We start from the raw sequence: 13,290 nt of genomic DNA on the forward strand, positions 1-13,290 counted from the left end.
ATTAACTTATATAAAAGTGGGAGAACAATGAATTTTCTGTTTTAAACTCGGTTAATTGCTTCCTTTCATGAGCCTGAATTATCTTTGGAGAGTTATGGGTGATAATTGGTTGTTTTGCTTTCTTTTCCTCCCGTTAAGCTGCATGAAGGCTTAGTTGGTGAAAACATTTCTATTCCCTCGATAACAAATGATGACACATGGAGTGATTCACTGTTTCACAGCTCTGTAGTCAGGGGTCCTGGCCTGGGCGCATATCCCCAGGGGGCTGGAGTCCAGGTGTTCGCAGGGCCGGGCTCCCTGTTGCCCATGCCTTCTCCCAAGTCTGTCCGCAGAACCCCGTCTAACTGTCTGTAAAGATTTCCCACCATTACATCAGGCCACCCGGAATAGCTTCTCTTTAAAGTGCAACTGATTAGCGACTTCAGGTGCTGGTGATTCAAGCATAAAGAAAAGAAAGTGAAAGTGAAGTCACTCAGTCATGTCTGACTCTGTGCGGCCCCGTGGACTGTAGCCCACCAGGCTCCTCCGTCCATGGGATTCTCCAGGCAAGAACTGGTTGCCATTTCCTTCTCCAGGGAATCTTCCCCACCGAGGGATCAAACCTAGGTCTCCCACATTGCAGGCAGATGCTTTACTGTCTGAGCCACCAGCGAAGCTCAGGATAAACAAAGGGCTTAATTCTGACAGGGGCGATGGTCAACAAATCCTGAAGGCCCCACAGCTGCCTGCTGTGGTGACTGCTGTAAAGGAGATGGACCGGGAGGTGTGACTCCAGGGAAGGGTTGCCTGGGCTGAGAGCTGCAGGTGAGCAGGACTCAGTCATGGGGTGAGCTGGGGGCAGACAGGGGAGGTAGCTGCTGCACTTATACTGTGCCTGAGACAGACCTACTGGAATAGACCCTGATCCTGGGCAAGATGGAAGGCAGGAGAAGGGGCCGACAGAGGACAAGACAGCTGGATGGCATCACCAGCTTGATGGACATGAGTTTGGGAAAACTCTGGGAGTTGGTGATGGACAGGGAGGCCTGGCGTGCTGCAGTCCATGGGGTCGCAAAGAGACATGACTGATCGACTGAACTGAACTGAACTGAACTGAAACAGACTCTTCAAGAGTACCGATCACTTCCTGAAGGACATCCCCTGAAAGATGGCTGTTTCTCCATCTTTGGCTTTTAGTAGTGCACCCACTCCAGTGTTCTTGCCTGGAGAATTCCAGGGATGGAGGAGCCTGGTGGGCTGCCGTCTATGGGGTCGCACAGAATCGGACACGACTGAAGCGACTTAGCAGCAGCAGCAGCAGTGCAGCAAAAACACAATTACGTCTGAGCGACTGAACTGAACTGAACTGAAACAGACTCTTCAAGAGTACAGATCACTTCCTGAAGGAAATCCCCTGAAAGCTGGCTGTTTCTCCATCTTTGGCTTTTAGTCGTGCAGCAAAAACACAATTGAGTAATGAATTAAGTTTATTGAACACTTGGGGTGTTGCATGATTTCCAGATGCATAAAACCATGTCTTCTGCCCCCCAGAGTGTCCTTGTAGGCCATCCAATGCCCCTGCTGCAACCAGAGAGACCAACAATACATTGACTGAGCTCCACTTACATCGCTGGTGCCACAGAGTGCATTGGCCATTTATAACAGCCATCGTTACCCAACTGCAAGCATGAGAAACTTATGTCTGTGGGTGTGTTTTTACAGGCAAACGTGAACTTCAAAGTGAGTACATATATTTTATATCACCAAAGAAGAAAGAAAAGGCTTTTTTTAAAAAACAGTTTTAAACATTTTAAATTTAGATACTGGTTTTTAGTGTGAATTTGAGTATAACACATATATACCCCAAGTTTGAATTTTATTCAAATATGTAAATATTTTGTATTATAGAATCTATTAGTCATTATTACACTGAAATAAGACATATGATCCAGCCAGTCCATTCTAAAGGAGATCAGCCCTGGGTGTTCTTTGGAAGGAATGATGGTGAAGCTGAAACTCCAGTACTTTGGCCACCTCATGCGAAGGGTTGACTCATTGGAAAAGACTCTGATGCTGGGAGGGATTGGGGGCAGGAGGAGAAGGGGACGACAGAGGATGAGATGGCTGGATGGCATCACTGACTCAATGGACGTGAGTCTGAGTGAACTCTGGGAGTTGGTGATGGACAGGGAGGCCTGGCGTGCTGCGATTCATGGGGTCACAGAGTCGGACATGACTGAGCGACTGAACTGAACTGAAAGCATATGAATGTACAAGTTGCTCTCCTGGGCCCTTCATTTCTTCCCTACCCATCATCCTCTCTCTACCTAATTCATAAATAAGTTACTAAATCCTCAAGACTCTGTTTCTCAATCCCACTCCACACTTTATTATCCCCACCATGATGGCCTTAATTCATGCTTTTAAAGTCCATCCACTGAACAATTCCTAACTGGTCTTACTGCTAAGAGCCTCTTCCTACTCTAGTTCATTTTCTACACAATTGCCAGATTATCTTCCTAAAAAACTGAACAAAATCCCAGTTCTCATGGAGTTTGCACTCTAGTGGGAGAGATTAAAAGTGAAAAAAGAAAAGACAAAATAAACATGTCCTAAGGCAGTATAAAGAAAGTAAAAGCATGATAAGAGGAAAAGTGGGTTTCCCAGGTGGCGCAGTGGTAAAGAATCCTCCTGCCAATGCAGGAGATGTGGGATCAGTCCTTGGCTCAGGAATATCACCTGGAGGAGGGCATGGCAACCCACTCCAGTATTCTTCCAGGGAAATCCCATGGACGGAGGAGCCTGGTGGGCTACAGTCCATGGGGTTAAAGAGAGCAGGACATGACTGAGCAGGCATGCAAGAGGAAAAGTAAAGGAGGGTGTAATTTATTTTATTTCAGTTTAATTGATAATTGACATACAGCATAAGCATAAACATGCAGCATAAGGAAGGAATAACTTTAGATACGGTAGTAACAGTTGATAAGGTGGTAACCAACGTTAATGCCCTCTAGCCAAAGACCAACAGGAACACATGCATAGTTAAATGAAGTTGGGTTTACTGACTTGTTGCAAAAGGCCCATAGCACACTATGAGGAACTGTGGAGAGTCTCAGTAAGAAGGCATAAAAGGTCTGCAGGATTGGGTTTGTGCTTGGTGATTTCTGAGGAAGGTTTAAGGCTTCTTTGCTCTGGATCGGATGCTTTCAGGAAGTAGAGGTTATTCTGTGATTGGGTATTTTAATAATTGCTAGCTAGAATGTAGGAAGAGTGAAGCAAGGCTCAGGTTGCAATTGTTCAAGAAAAAGTAATAATAATTCATATTAGGCAGAATGGTAGGTCATTTTTGTGGTGTGGAGCGTCCTTGTGTTTGTCGTCTTAGACATGATTATGGAGGCATCTTATTTTTTCTTCTCATAGTCACACAGAGTGGCCATGTCCAATGTTGATGTCTTGTGAGATTGTTTTGTTCAATAGAACACTCAAGTCCAGTTGAGAACACCAGTAACATCAAGCCCTGGCCAATAGTGCCAGGCCTGCTGGTTGTTCAGGCTGCTTTCCTTTTTTTCACTAACAAAGCCATCCAGTGCTATCACTGTCTCTAAATTGCAATTTGTTACTCTTGTTCATAATTCTGTTTCCTGAATATTTAAAATACTCGTCAGTGTTAGTGAGTGATGAATTCTAAAATTCAGTTATCTCTGGTGATGCTAGTAGTAGCTTAATACTTACTAAAACATAGAACCCCTCTGCTACATGCTGCGGGATAGCAGGCACCTGCTTGTGGCTGAGTGGCTGTGGAACTGGGAGGAAGAACCAGTGCTGTCAGTTTCAGAAACCCCTTCAGAAGTCTCAGAGTCACTTGCCTTCTCTCTGAAAACAAGAAGCTGTAGGTAGATCTTACGTGTAGTTCTGATAGGTCTGCATGGTGCCAGGCTGTCTCTATAGTCATCATGTGGGACCTTGTTAAAATCAGGAATTCTGGGCCTCCGATTCCAGAGTCTAATACAGCCAAAAGGTTATGAGATTCCTGCGTGTTGTTTACCTCCTTCACTTCAATTGTGAGTGGTATTCTATCAAATGAGTACACCAGTTCAGCCATTCTTTACTAATGGACATCCAGATTGTAGATTTTGATTGTTATGAATAAAGATGCTATGAATATTTTTGCACAAGTCTTTTTTTAGGTATATGCTTTTATTTTTCTTGGATAAATACCTGTAAGTGGGATTGCTGGGTTGTATGTTTAATTTATATGCAACTAATGGGTCCACAATTTTAGAGAAATAGAGAAATAAAAAGCTTAAAATACCCTCTCCTTTTGCTCAAAGTGTAGTCTGGAAGAGATGCAAAGGATCGTGTTAAAAAGCCTCAGATAACCGTGTCACTCCTCACCTTTCTTCTGGAACCCTGAGAAATTCCTTTAAAGTCAGAGGGATGAAAGATGTGTGGATAATATCTGTAGGTGAATGCAGTTTGGGCAATACCTTGGAAGAAACCTATGTAAAACCCTTTGATGAATCTCTGCCTGTAGGTTTCTTGAAATTCCATCTCACTGTGATCAAGCTCAGAACGGGAGATCTTAAAATAAAAGTGAAAAAAAAAAAAAGAAAAAAAAGTGAAAAAAAAAATAAAAGTGATTCCTCTCTATTAGCAAAAGTCTGATGGCAGGTCAGGTGAAGACTGGGTAAGGCTGGCCAGTGTGGTGGTAAAATCAGGAATGCTCAACAGTCTCTATGCAGATAGACCTTGAATGTTGCAACACTGTTTTCTCAGTCATCCTTGATCTATCCTTGCCTTCTTCCTTCCAATCACAATGAAGACTGTATCCATCCACAGGTAATTGCCATTTTATCTTCTCAAGGGCCTCGTTGTATTATCTCTTTTTATTTCTCTACCTCCTCCTTTATACTGGCTCATTCCCATCATCATTCCCATCAGCATGTCCAAGTCCTTGTGAAAGCCATTCCCAATTTCTCCCTTGTGAAAACTAACCTTCTTTCAACACCAGGTACCACTCCTAGTTACTGCTTTATGTCTCTGATCTCATTACAGTCAAATCTTCAAAAGGGCTGTCTGCAAAGACTATTTCCTAGTTTTCTGGGGAAATCTGAGTCTCCAAAGTCCACCTAGAGCCCTTTATCTCTGAGCAAGCAGTAAGCAATCATTTTTTAAAAGTCCTGCGAGTGATGGATGGAACGATGGGTACAGAGGATGGAGTCCTCCATAGCTTGTGCAGCCTGAGATGCTGCATGACTAATTGGGTTGAGAAAATGTTTATCTGTGTGTGTCTAAATAACCTGAAAATGTGAAAAAGTTGGCTTAAAACTCAACTAAGAAAGAAAACTAAGATCATGGCATCTGGTCCCATCACTTCATGGCAAATAGATGGGGAAACAGCGGGAACAGTGACAGACTCCAGTACGCTTGCCTGGAAAATTCCATGGATGGAGGAGCCTGGAAGGCTGCAGGCCATGGGGTCGCTGAGGGTCGGACACGACTGAGCGACTTCACTTTCACTTTTCACTTTCATGCATTGGAGAAATGGCAACCCACTCCAGTGTTCTTGCCTGGAGAATCCCAGAGATGGGGGAGCCTGGTGGGCTGCTGTATGGGGTTGCACAGAGTTGGACACGACTTAAGTGACTTAGCAGTAGCACCAAATCACTGCAGATGGTGACTGCAGCCATGAAATTAAAAGACGCTTGCTCCTTGGAAGAAAAGCTATGACCAACCTAGACAGCATATTAAAAAGCAGAGCCATCACTTTGCCAACAAAGGTCCGTCTAGTCAAAGCTATGGTTTTTCCAGTAGTCATGTATGGATGTGCGAGTTGGACCATAAAGAAAGCTGAGCGCCGAAGAATTGATGCTTTTGAACTGTGGTGTTGGAGAAGACTCTTGAGAGTCCCTTGGACTACAAGGAGATCTAACGAGTGAATCCTAAAGGAAATCAGTCCTGAATATTCATGATGTTGAAGCTGAAACTCCAATACTCTGGCCACCTGAGTGAACAACTGACTCATTGGAAAAGAACCTGATGCTGGGAAAGACTGAAGGTGGGAGGAGAAGGGGACGACAGAGGATGAGATGGTTGGATGGCATCACCGACTCAATGGACATGGGTTTGGGTGAACTCGGGGAGTTGGTGATGGACAGGGAGGCCTGGCGTGCTGCGGTTCATGGGGTCGCAAAGAGTTGGACACGACTGAGCGACTGAACTGAAATCACCTGATAAGTGCGTTCATCCCGAAATGTACTTAGGGAAAACCTGTCCGTCCCTAGCAACAAGTGTCTGCAGACAAGCGAAGAAACACGGCAGAGCCGGTCCACCCGTGAGTCCCTCGCGGGAGAACCATTCTCGCAGGCCCAGGGCCGCGCTCCCGCCGGCGCAGCGGAGAGCCCGCCGGGCACCCGGGCTGGCCTCGGGCGGGACCGGGTCTCCTCAGCGGCCTCGGTGTCCTGGTCGGGCGGTGAGAGCGCCGGTTCCCGGCCAATGGCGGTTACCGAACGTGCGCCTAGCGACGTCAGCGCGGCTGTGCCCACGGACGTCACCCGGAGAGCTCGGAGGCGGCTCCCCCCAGCACCACAAAGGGGGCGTGGGCTCCGGGAAACCGCGGGCGACGGGGACAGACAGCGATGAGCCCGCACCCGTGACGGCTGGCCCGGCCGAGCGGCAGTCAGGCGGCGAGCAGCCGCGCGCGCCGCCGAGGCCCCGCCCACTTCCCGATCGGCCACACCCCCTTCCCGAGCGGGCCGCGCGCTCCCGAGCCGCCCCCCCGCCGCGCGCCGCTGAGACCCCGCCCCCTCCCCGATCGGGCCGCGCGCTCCCGCTTCGCCACACCGCGCGGGCCTCCGCCGCGGCCCCGCCCCCTCCCCGATCGGGCCGCGCGCTCCCGCTTCGCCACACCGCGCGGGCCTCCGCCGCGGCCCCGTCCCCTTCCCGATCGGGCCGCGCGCTCCCGGCGCGCCGAGCTGTGCCGCGGGCGCGCGCGCCGCCGCCGGCAGAGCCGCCGTTAAAGTGGTCTGAGGCGCGCCCCGCGCTTCCCCAGCCGCCGCCCTGACCAACTGAGGCGGCGGGCCAGGCTGCGAGCGGCCGCGCGGTCAGCAGGGTCGCCGGCCTCCGTCGCGTCCCCAGAGCTCGCGCCCCGCCGTGGTCTCTCGGCGTCCCGGGGCAGAGCATGTAGCCCCCCAGCGCCGCGTGTGTGCCCGTGTGTGTGTGTGTGCCCGCGTGTGCCCGCGGGCCCGAGGCCGACCCCCGCGCGGCCTGCCCCGGCCCGGCCCCTGCGCGGGGCCTCCCCTATGGGCCTCCTGCTCTCGAAGGAGCCGCGTCGCCGCCCGCGCCAGAAGCGGCCCCGCTGCGGCAGCTGGTGGCGCCGCCGCCGCCGGCCTCTCCTCAGGTGGCCCCGTGGGGCCCCGGCCAAGGCGGCGGCGGCGCCCCGGGGCCGGGACTGCCTCTTCCGCGGGCCCTGCATGCTCTGCCTCGTCGTGCACGGCCCCGGCGCGCCCGCCCCCGCCGGCCCGGAGGAGGAGCCGCCGCTGTCGTCGCCGCGGCCGCTCGGGGCCTACGGCGCGGCCGCCTCCTCACAGCCCCCGGCGCGGCGCCGCGCGGGCCTGGCCGCTGAGGACGCAGCGCGCCGCCTCCTGCTCTCGGCCGCCGCTGCCGCCGCCGCGCCGCCCGCCCCCGGCCGCGGGGAGCTGGGGCCGGCCGCCGCCGCCGCCCGGGAGCGGCCGGCCCGGAGCCTCCTGTGGGCCCGCGCGGGGCCCGTGCGTCCGCCCGCGCCGCCCGCCGCCTCGCGGCCCTTCCGGGCGCCGCCGGCCGAGCCCCCCGCGCCCCCCGAGATGGTGTGCAAGCGGAAGGGGGCCGGGGTCCCCGCCTGCACCCCCTGTAAGCAGCCCCGCTGCGGCGGGGGCGCCTGCGGCGGCGGCGGCGGCGGCGGCGGCGGCGGCGGGCCTGCGGGCGGCGGCCCCGAGCAGCACCCCCCGCCGCCGCTCCGCGCCCCGCGCTCCCCCGCCGCCCCGGGAGGGGCTCCCGCGGAGGCCGGCGGGGACGCGGTTCGAGCGGGGGGCGCCGCCCCCTCGGCCGCCCGGCAGCCGCAGCACGAGTGCGGCGACGCCGACTGTCCGGAGGGCCCCGAGCCGCCGTGCGACTGCCACAGGGAGCCGCCCCCCGACGCCCCGGACATCAACCAGCTGCCGCCCTCCATCCTACTCAAGGTGGGTCTGCGCGCCCCCCGCCGGGCCCGCTCGGGGGTCCTCTCTGCTGCACTCCCCGGGGCGGCGGGGCTCCCTGACAGCCGGTTATTTCAAGTGCAGGGGCTTGGAGTCCGCTGAAGGTCCTTTTAATCGCTTGAGTCTGCTGCGCGTAATCCCGGGTCCACCTAGGAGAGTCCCAAGCCCACTGTTGTAGAAACTGGAAACTGTAGGTTTTCTGTGAAATGTTTTTTGTTGTTTTTTTTTTTTAATCCCTTGAGCGGTTTGCGCTTAATCGGGTAAAGACTTGTATATTAGTGTTAGAAAGTATTCAGACAGTAATTTCAGATTTGATAACTGCTAGCTGATGTCGAAAAACAGTTACCTTTTATCTATCGAGTACTTGACCACGATGATCAGGCACAGTGCCAGAGCTTTATATACATAATATCTCACCGAATTCTTCAGTTGACGCCGTGAAAGAAATATTGTTAACATCTTTACACAAGAAGAAACCGATGTATCAGCGCCCCATGCCTACAGTCGTAAGTCAGGCCGACGTGGTGTGTATTCCTATGGAGCTTACAGTCCAGCGGGGCTTGAAGGGGTTGAATGACTTGCCCAAGGTCACACACAGACAGATCTGCGGAGTTTAGGCCTGTCTGACTGGAAAACCCTTTTATTTATGCTATGTTCTATTATCTTAGGTAAAGCAGACAGATTACCAGACGGTAAGGACAAGTGTATTTTTTGCTGGGGGGATACGTGAGTGGGGAAGAGGTATCCCGTGGAAACCGTGTCCCACTTTCAGCTACCAAGTAAAATTTGCAGTTTTGTCAATGCTAGTGATAAACTTAATTATGTGATACTTTGTAGTAAGTTAGTATTAAAAAGTTTCTTTTCCGTTCATTTTCTCTCTTCTCTCTCACCCCCACACTCCAGCTTTCTGGAGCTTAATAAATACAAACCCCCTTTATCACTGAGGATGATATTTAAGACTAACTAGAAAAACCTAGATAAGAATTTGGCTAATTTTATTGTTACTGAAGTAGCTGTCATCAATTATAATTTTTATTCTCAACAATATACTTTCGACTTTTTGCATGTTTATAATCCTGTGTGTTTGGATTTGTTTTACTGTGATATTAATATTTTTGTAAATAATATAGCAAAGAACTGGGAAAGCTTAATTTTTCCACATGTCCAAGAGGATGAGATGGTTGGATGGCATCACTGACTCAAGGGACGTGAGTTTGGGTAAACTGCGGGAGTTGGTGATGGACAGGGAGGCCTGGCCTGCTGCGGTTCATGGGGTCACAGAGTCAGACACCCTGAACTGAAGTTGTTCACCTTTCAGTGGTGTATTTTTGAAGGAGTAATTGCTGCCTCTGTATGTTCAGGCTGTGCATTTTAGGGCAGAGGGAATGTTCTTGAATCTTTTAACTTAGTGGACAACTTGGACAAATGAAATATCAACAAATATTTGGCATAGAGGTTTGATTGCTGTCTTGTTATTTGGTAAGTAAGACTGGTTAAAAACAAAGTAAAAAGCTGGTACCTCCCACTTTCTACCTAAACTATCATTATTTCATGAGGTAGAGGACATTTTAATACAAAAACAACAAGAAAAGAAAAAGATAAGAAAGGAGGAAGGACATGATTTCATAATTAAGAGAGTTCCATTACAATAAGTTTATTTTATTTACAACATTGTTCTTTTCCACATTTTTGGTAAGGACTGTCGAAAACTTGTTCTAGGGAACATTTGGGGAAATTATTCATTGGACTTCCCCTGTTGTGTTGCAGTATTTACACGTTACGTAGATTTCCATTACTCGTATTAGAAACAAGGATAGAGCTACTCTGTGTGGTTTTCATGGTCCCCGTGATATTCAGCATAAGCATGAGTTGGACTGTCTAGAATGAATTGAAATTAGAGTTTTTTAGTGTTTAGCAAGCCAATTAACTTTTGGGGATCAAGCTTTGAAGGGCAGAGGCTCTTTCTATTTAAATATTGTTCATTGCTCTGTCTCCTCCCCTAAATGCAGTGCCTGGCATTTAATAGCACTCAGTAAATATTGATGAAGGAGCGAATGACCAGGTGTTTAGGAAGTCTGGGTTGAGACTCTGCGTGAATATACACTATGCCAATAATGGAAGTCTGTAAGAAGTGTTTGTACCCTGAGTTGTTTTGAGCCACAGTAGAGCCTTGGATGGTGAAAAGTTTCTGGCTCTATTATGGCTTGAAGAAGGACTTAGGGAGCGATGACTTTTTTTTTTTTTTTTTTTAACAGTACCAGAGGGTTGTGCTTATAGAGGCAGAAATCCATTACCCCCATTAGAAGGTATGCCCAACTTCCCTGATAATGGGCCATAACTTCTAAAATTGTACTGCTGAGTCCTTTGTACCAGAAGTTACTATAGTTACAGAGAATGGGAAGGTGGAGGGGAGAGAGTTTGGGAGAAAAATGTGACGAAATATGATTTAAAGATGTTTTTAGGGGAGTTGACTCAGACTACCATACTTGTTCAGTTTTTCCCAGGTCTGGTATAAGCAAAAGAGAAAAAACTCAATTCTTTTTACTCTACTTCAGTCAAATTTTTGACTCAATATCAATAGGTCTTTTTCAGTTTTGGTTTTATGTAAGTAGTGAGTATTACCTGCTTTAAGTTCCCATAATGCAGGGAAAGCAAAAGTTTGCCTTGGTTCCCCGCTACCCTCCATCTAGTTCTCTCTCCAGAGGTCACTAACCACCATTACCAGTTTAGATTTTTTTCGTAGACTTACTGTATTGTGGGGTACAGTAGTTTCTAGTCACATATTACTATTTATATGAGAGTCCCTTGGACAGCAAGGAGATCCAACCATCCATTCTAAAGGAAATCAGTCCTGAATATTTATTGGAAGGACTGATGGAGAAGCTGAAACTCCAATACTTTGGCCGCCTGATGCGAAGAACTGACTCATTGGAAAAGACCCTGATGCCCGGAGGGATTGGGGGCGGGCAAGAGGAGAAGGGGACAACAGAGGATGAGATGGTTGGATGGCATCATCGACTCAATGGACATGAGTTTGAGTAAACTCCGGGAGTTGGTGATGGACAGGGAGGCCTAGGGTACTGCAGTCCATGGGGTCCCAAAGGGTTGGACACGACTGAGTGACTGAACTGACTGAACTGATTACTATTTAAAATAAAGTAGTTAAAATTAAGTAAAATTTAAAATTCAGCTTCTCAGTCACAATAACTGTATTTCAGAGATCAGTAGTCACGTGTGGCTGGTAGCTACCATATTGGACTCTGCATATCCAGAATATTTTCTTCATTGTAGAAAGGCCTATGTAAAACTTCATAGCCTTTTCCACAAATGGCATAAAAATGTACATGTTCTTCAATTTTTTTATTAACTGTATGAACTGGAGGTTTTTTGTTGTTAGTGTATGATTTCCTTCATTCTTTTTAGTTTGTAGTATCCCATAGTATTATGCAACACTGTATTTATTTCAATATAGTGTGATTCAGTTCAGTTCAGTAGCTCAGTCGTGTCCAGCTCTCTGCGACCCCACGGACTGCAGCACGCCAGGCCTCCCTGTCCATCACCACCTCCCGAAGTTTACTCAAACTCATGTCCTTGGAGTCGGTGATGCCATCCAATCATCTCATCCTCTGTCTCCCCCTTCTCCTCCTGGGAGCTGTGTAAAAATGAATTCTTTACATGGTGAGCTTCACTGGCACTTGTAATTATGTAACTTCAGGAAGAGACCTTTGAGGTCATTTGATCACTCCCTACGCTATGCGTGAAAAGAAGCAGGCCTAGAGCAGTGAAATGGCTTACCCCGGGGCATTTCAGATAGTGAATGGCAGGCCCTGGGCTAGAACTCAGCTCAGTGTTTCCAGGTCGTGAGGTCTTTTCAACATACGGGGTAAAAGGGCTTGATTAACCTTCTCTCAGAGATTTTATGAAAGAAATTCCTTAATTGGAAGGCAGGTGGAAACTTAACACCAGTCAACTTCTAACCATTATGATTCAGAGGCTAATTTTATAATTGGGTCTTTGGGGTTGAATTGTTTTAAATACAAAAAATTTGAGAAGCAGGGAATGGCCTTCAAAGTTCAACTATGGGGATATAATTTTCTTAGGTATTGAACACTTAATTAAGCCCATTACGTTTGATCTTGAACTGGTTAATATATTGTTTTAGATCAGATAAGGTAGCCTCAGTCTTTGGTAACTGTTGCCTTTAAAACTTTAAGCAATCTTGCCTACTGATATCAGAATTAGGTTTTTATATAGTAGAATCACTATAACAATTTTATCAAATGACAGCAGTGGAATATTTTTAAGTAGTTGCTATTTGAGTAACTGGGTATTTTGAATCTATATTTAAATTTCAGAGGCTTTGTGTGCTATATATTTAGATACCTTGGTCTCTGTCAGCAGACTATTTCTTTTCCAAGCCAACCTGGTGAGAGATCCAAAATCCATCACCACCATTAGAAAACCACTTTACCATGAATGCGTCTCTGACAGTGTGTCAGTAGTTAATTAAATCTGTATTTTTATAGCTTTATTACCAACAGGTTGCTTTAGAGATCAAGGAAGAGTTTTATAAGAGAAATGTGTTTCGGAGGTAAGCTTATGTATTTGATCTGTTTTTTTTTTCAGATATGAAAAAAGCAATGAAAATGGGAGTCAAAGAAAATGAGTAATACAACTTTTTAAAGCTTTGAATGTAGATTAGTAGTGGGTAAGAGGAACTAAGTTAATGTAGTTTTTTGTGAATGCTTTGACCTAGGTTCCAGTACCACATAAATTCTAGAAGGTACGTCTCTGGAGTTCCAGGGATGATCTTAGCCAGTGCTGAAATGAAGTGTCCTTAGGAAGTCAGGTTCAAGATATCTTTTGGCTGGAGAATGCCTAGAAATCTTGGATAACTTAATTAAATCAGATTACCAAAAGGTGAGACTTGTTTTCTTCTCATTTTGGGAAGTCTGTAAATTTTTGTGCCTTGTAATGAGTAGCTGTTCAAGGGAGTTAACCTTGAGCTGTTCTTTATCAGCTTAAGATATCAGGTTCTATAAATGATAGGGAATGTGAGGGAAGATACATGAAGGCAAAT

General features: G+C 48.0%; 1 protein-coding gene across 1 annotated transcript in view; it reads left to right on the forward strand.

Annotated features, from left to right (window-relative positions):
- The first annotated feature begins 7,019 nt into the window (after positions 1–7,019).
- Positions 7,020–13,290, forward strand: part of FBXL17 (F-box and leucine rich repeat protein 17) — a 523,914-nt gene continuing 517,643 nt past the window's right edge. The window contains exon 1 of the mRNA XM_027545478.1: positions 7,020–8,195. Coding sequence (XP_027401279.1) covers positions 7,281–8,195 — 915 coding nt within the window. The 5' untranslated portion in view covers positions 7,020–7,280. The remainder of the gene's footprint in view (positions 8,196–13,290) is intronic.

The sequence above is a fragment of the Bos indicus x Bos taurus genome, chromosome 7 (genome assembly GCF_003369695.1).
Source record: "Bos indicus x Bos taurus breed Angus x Brahman F1 hybrid chromosome 7, Bos_hybrid_MaternalHap_v2.0, whole genome shotgun sequence".
NCBI classification, from domain to species: domain Eukaryota; kingdom Metazoa; phylum Chordata; class Mammalia; order Artiodactyla; family Bovidae; genus Bos; species Bos indicus x Bos taurus.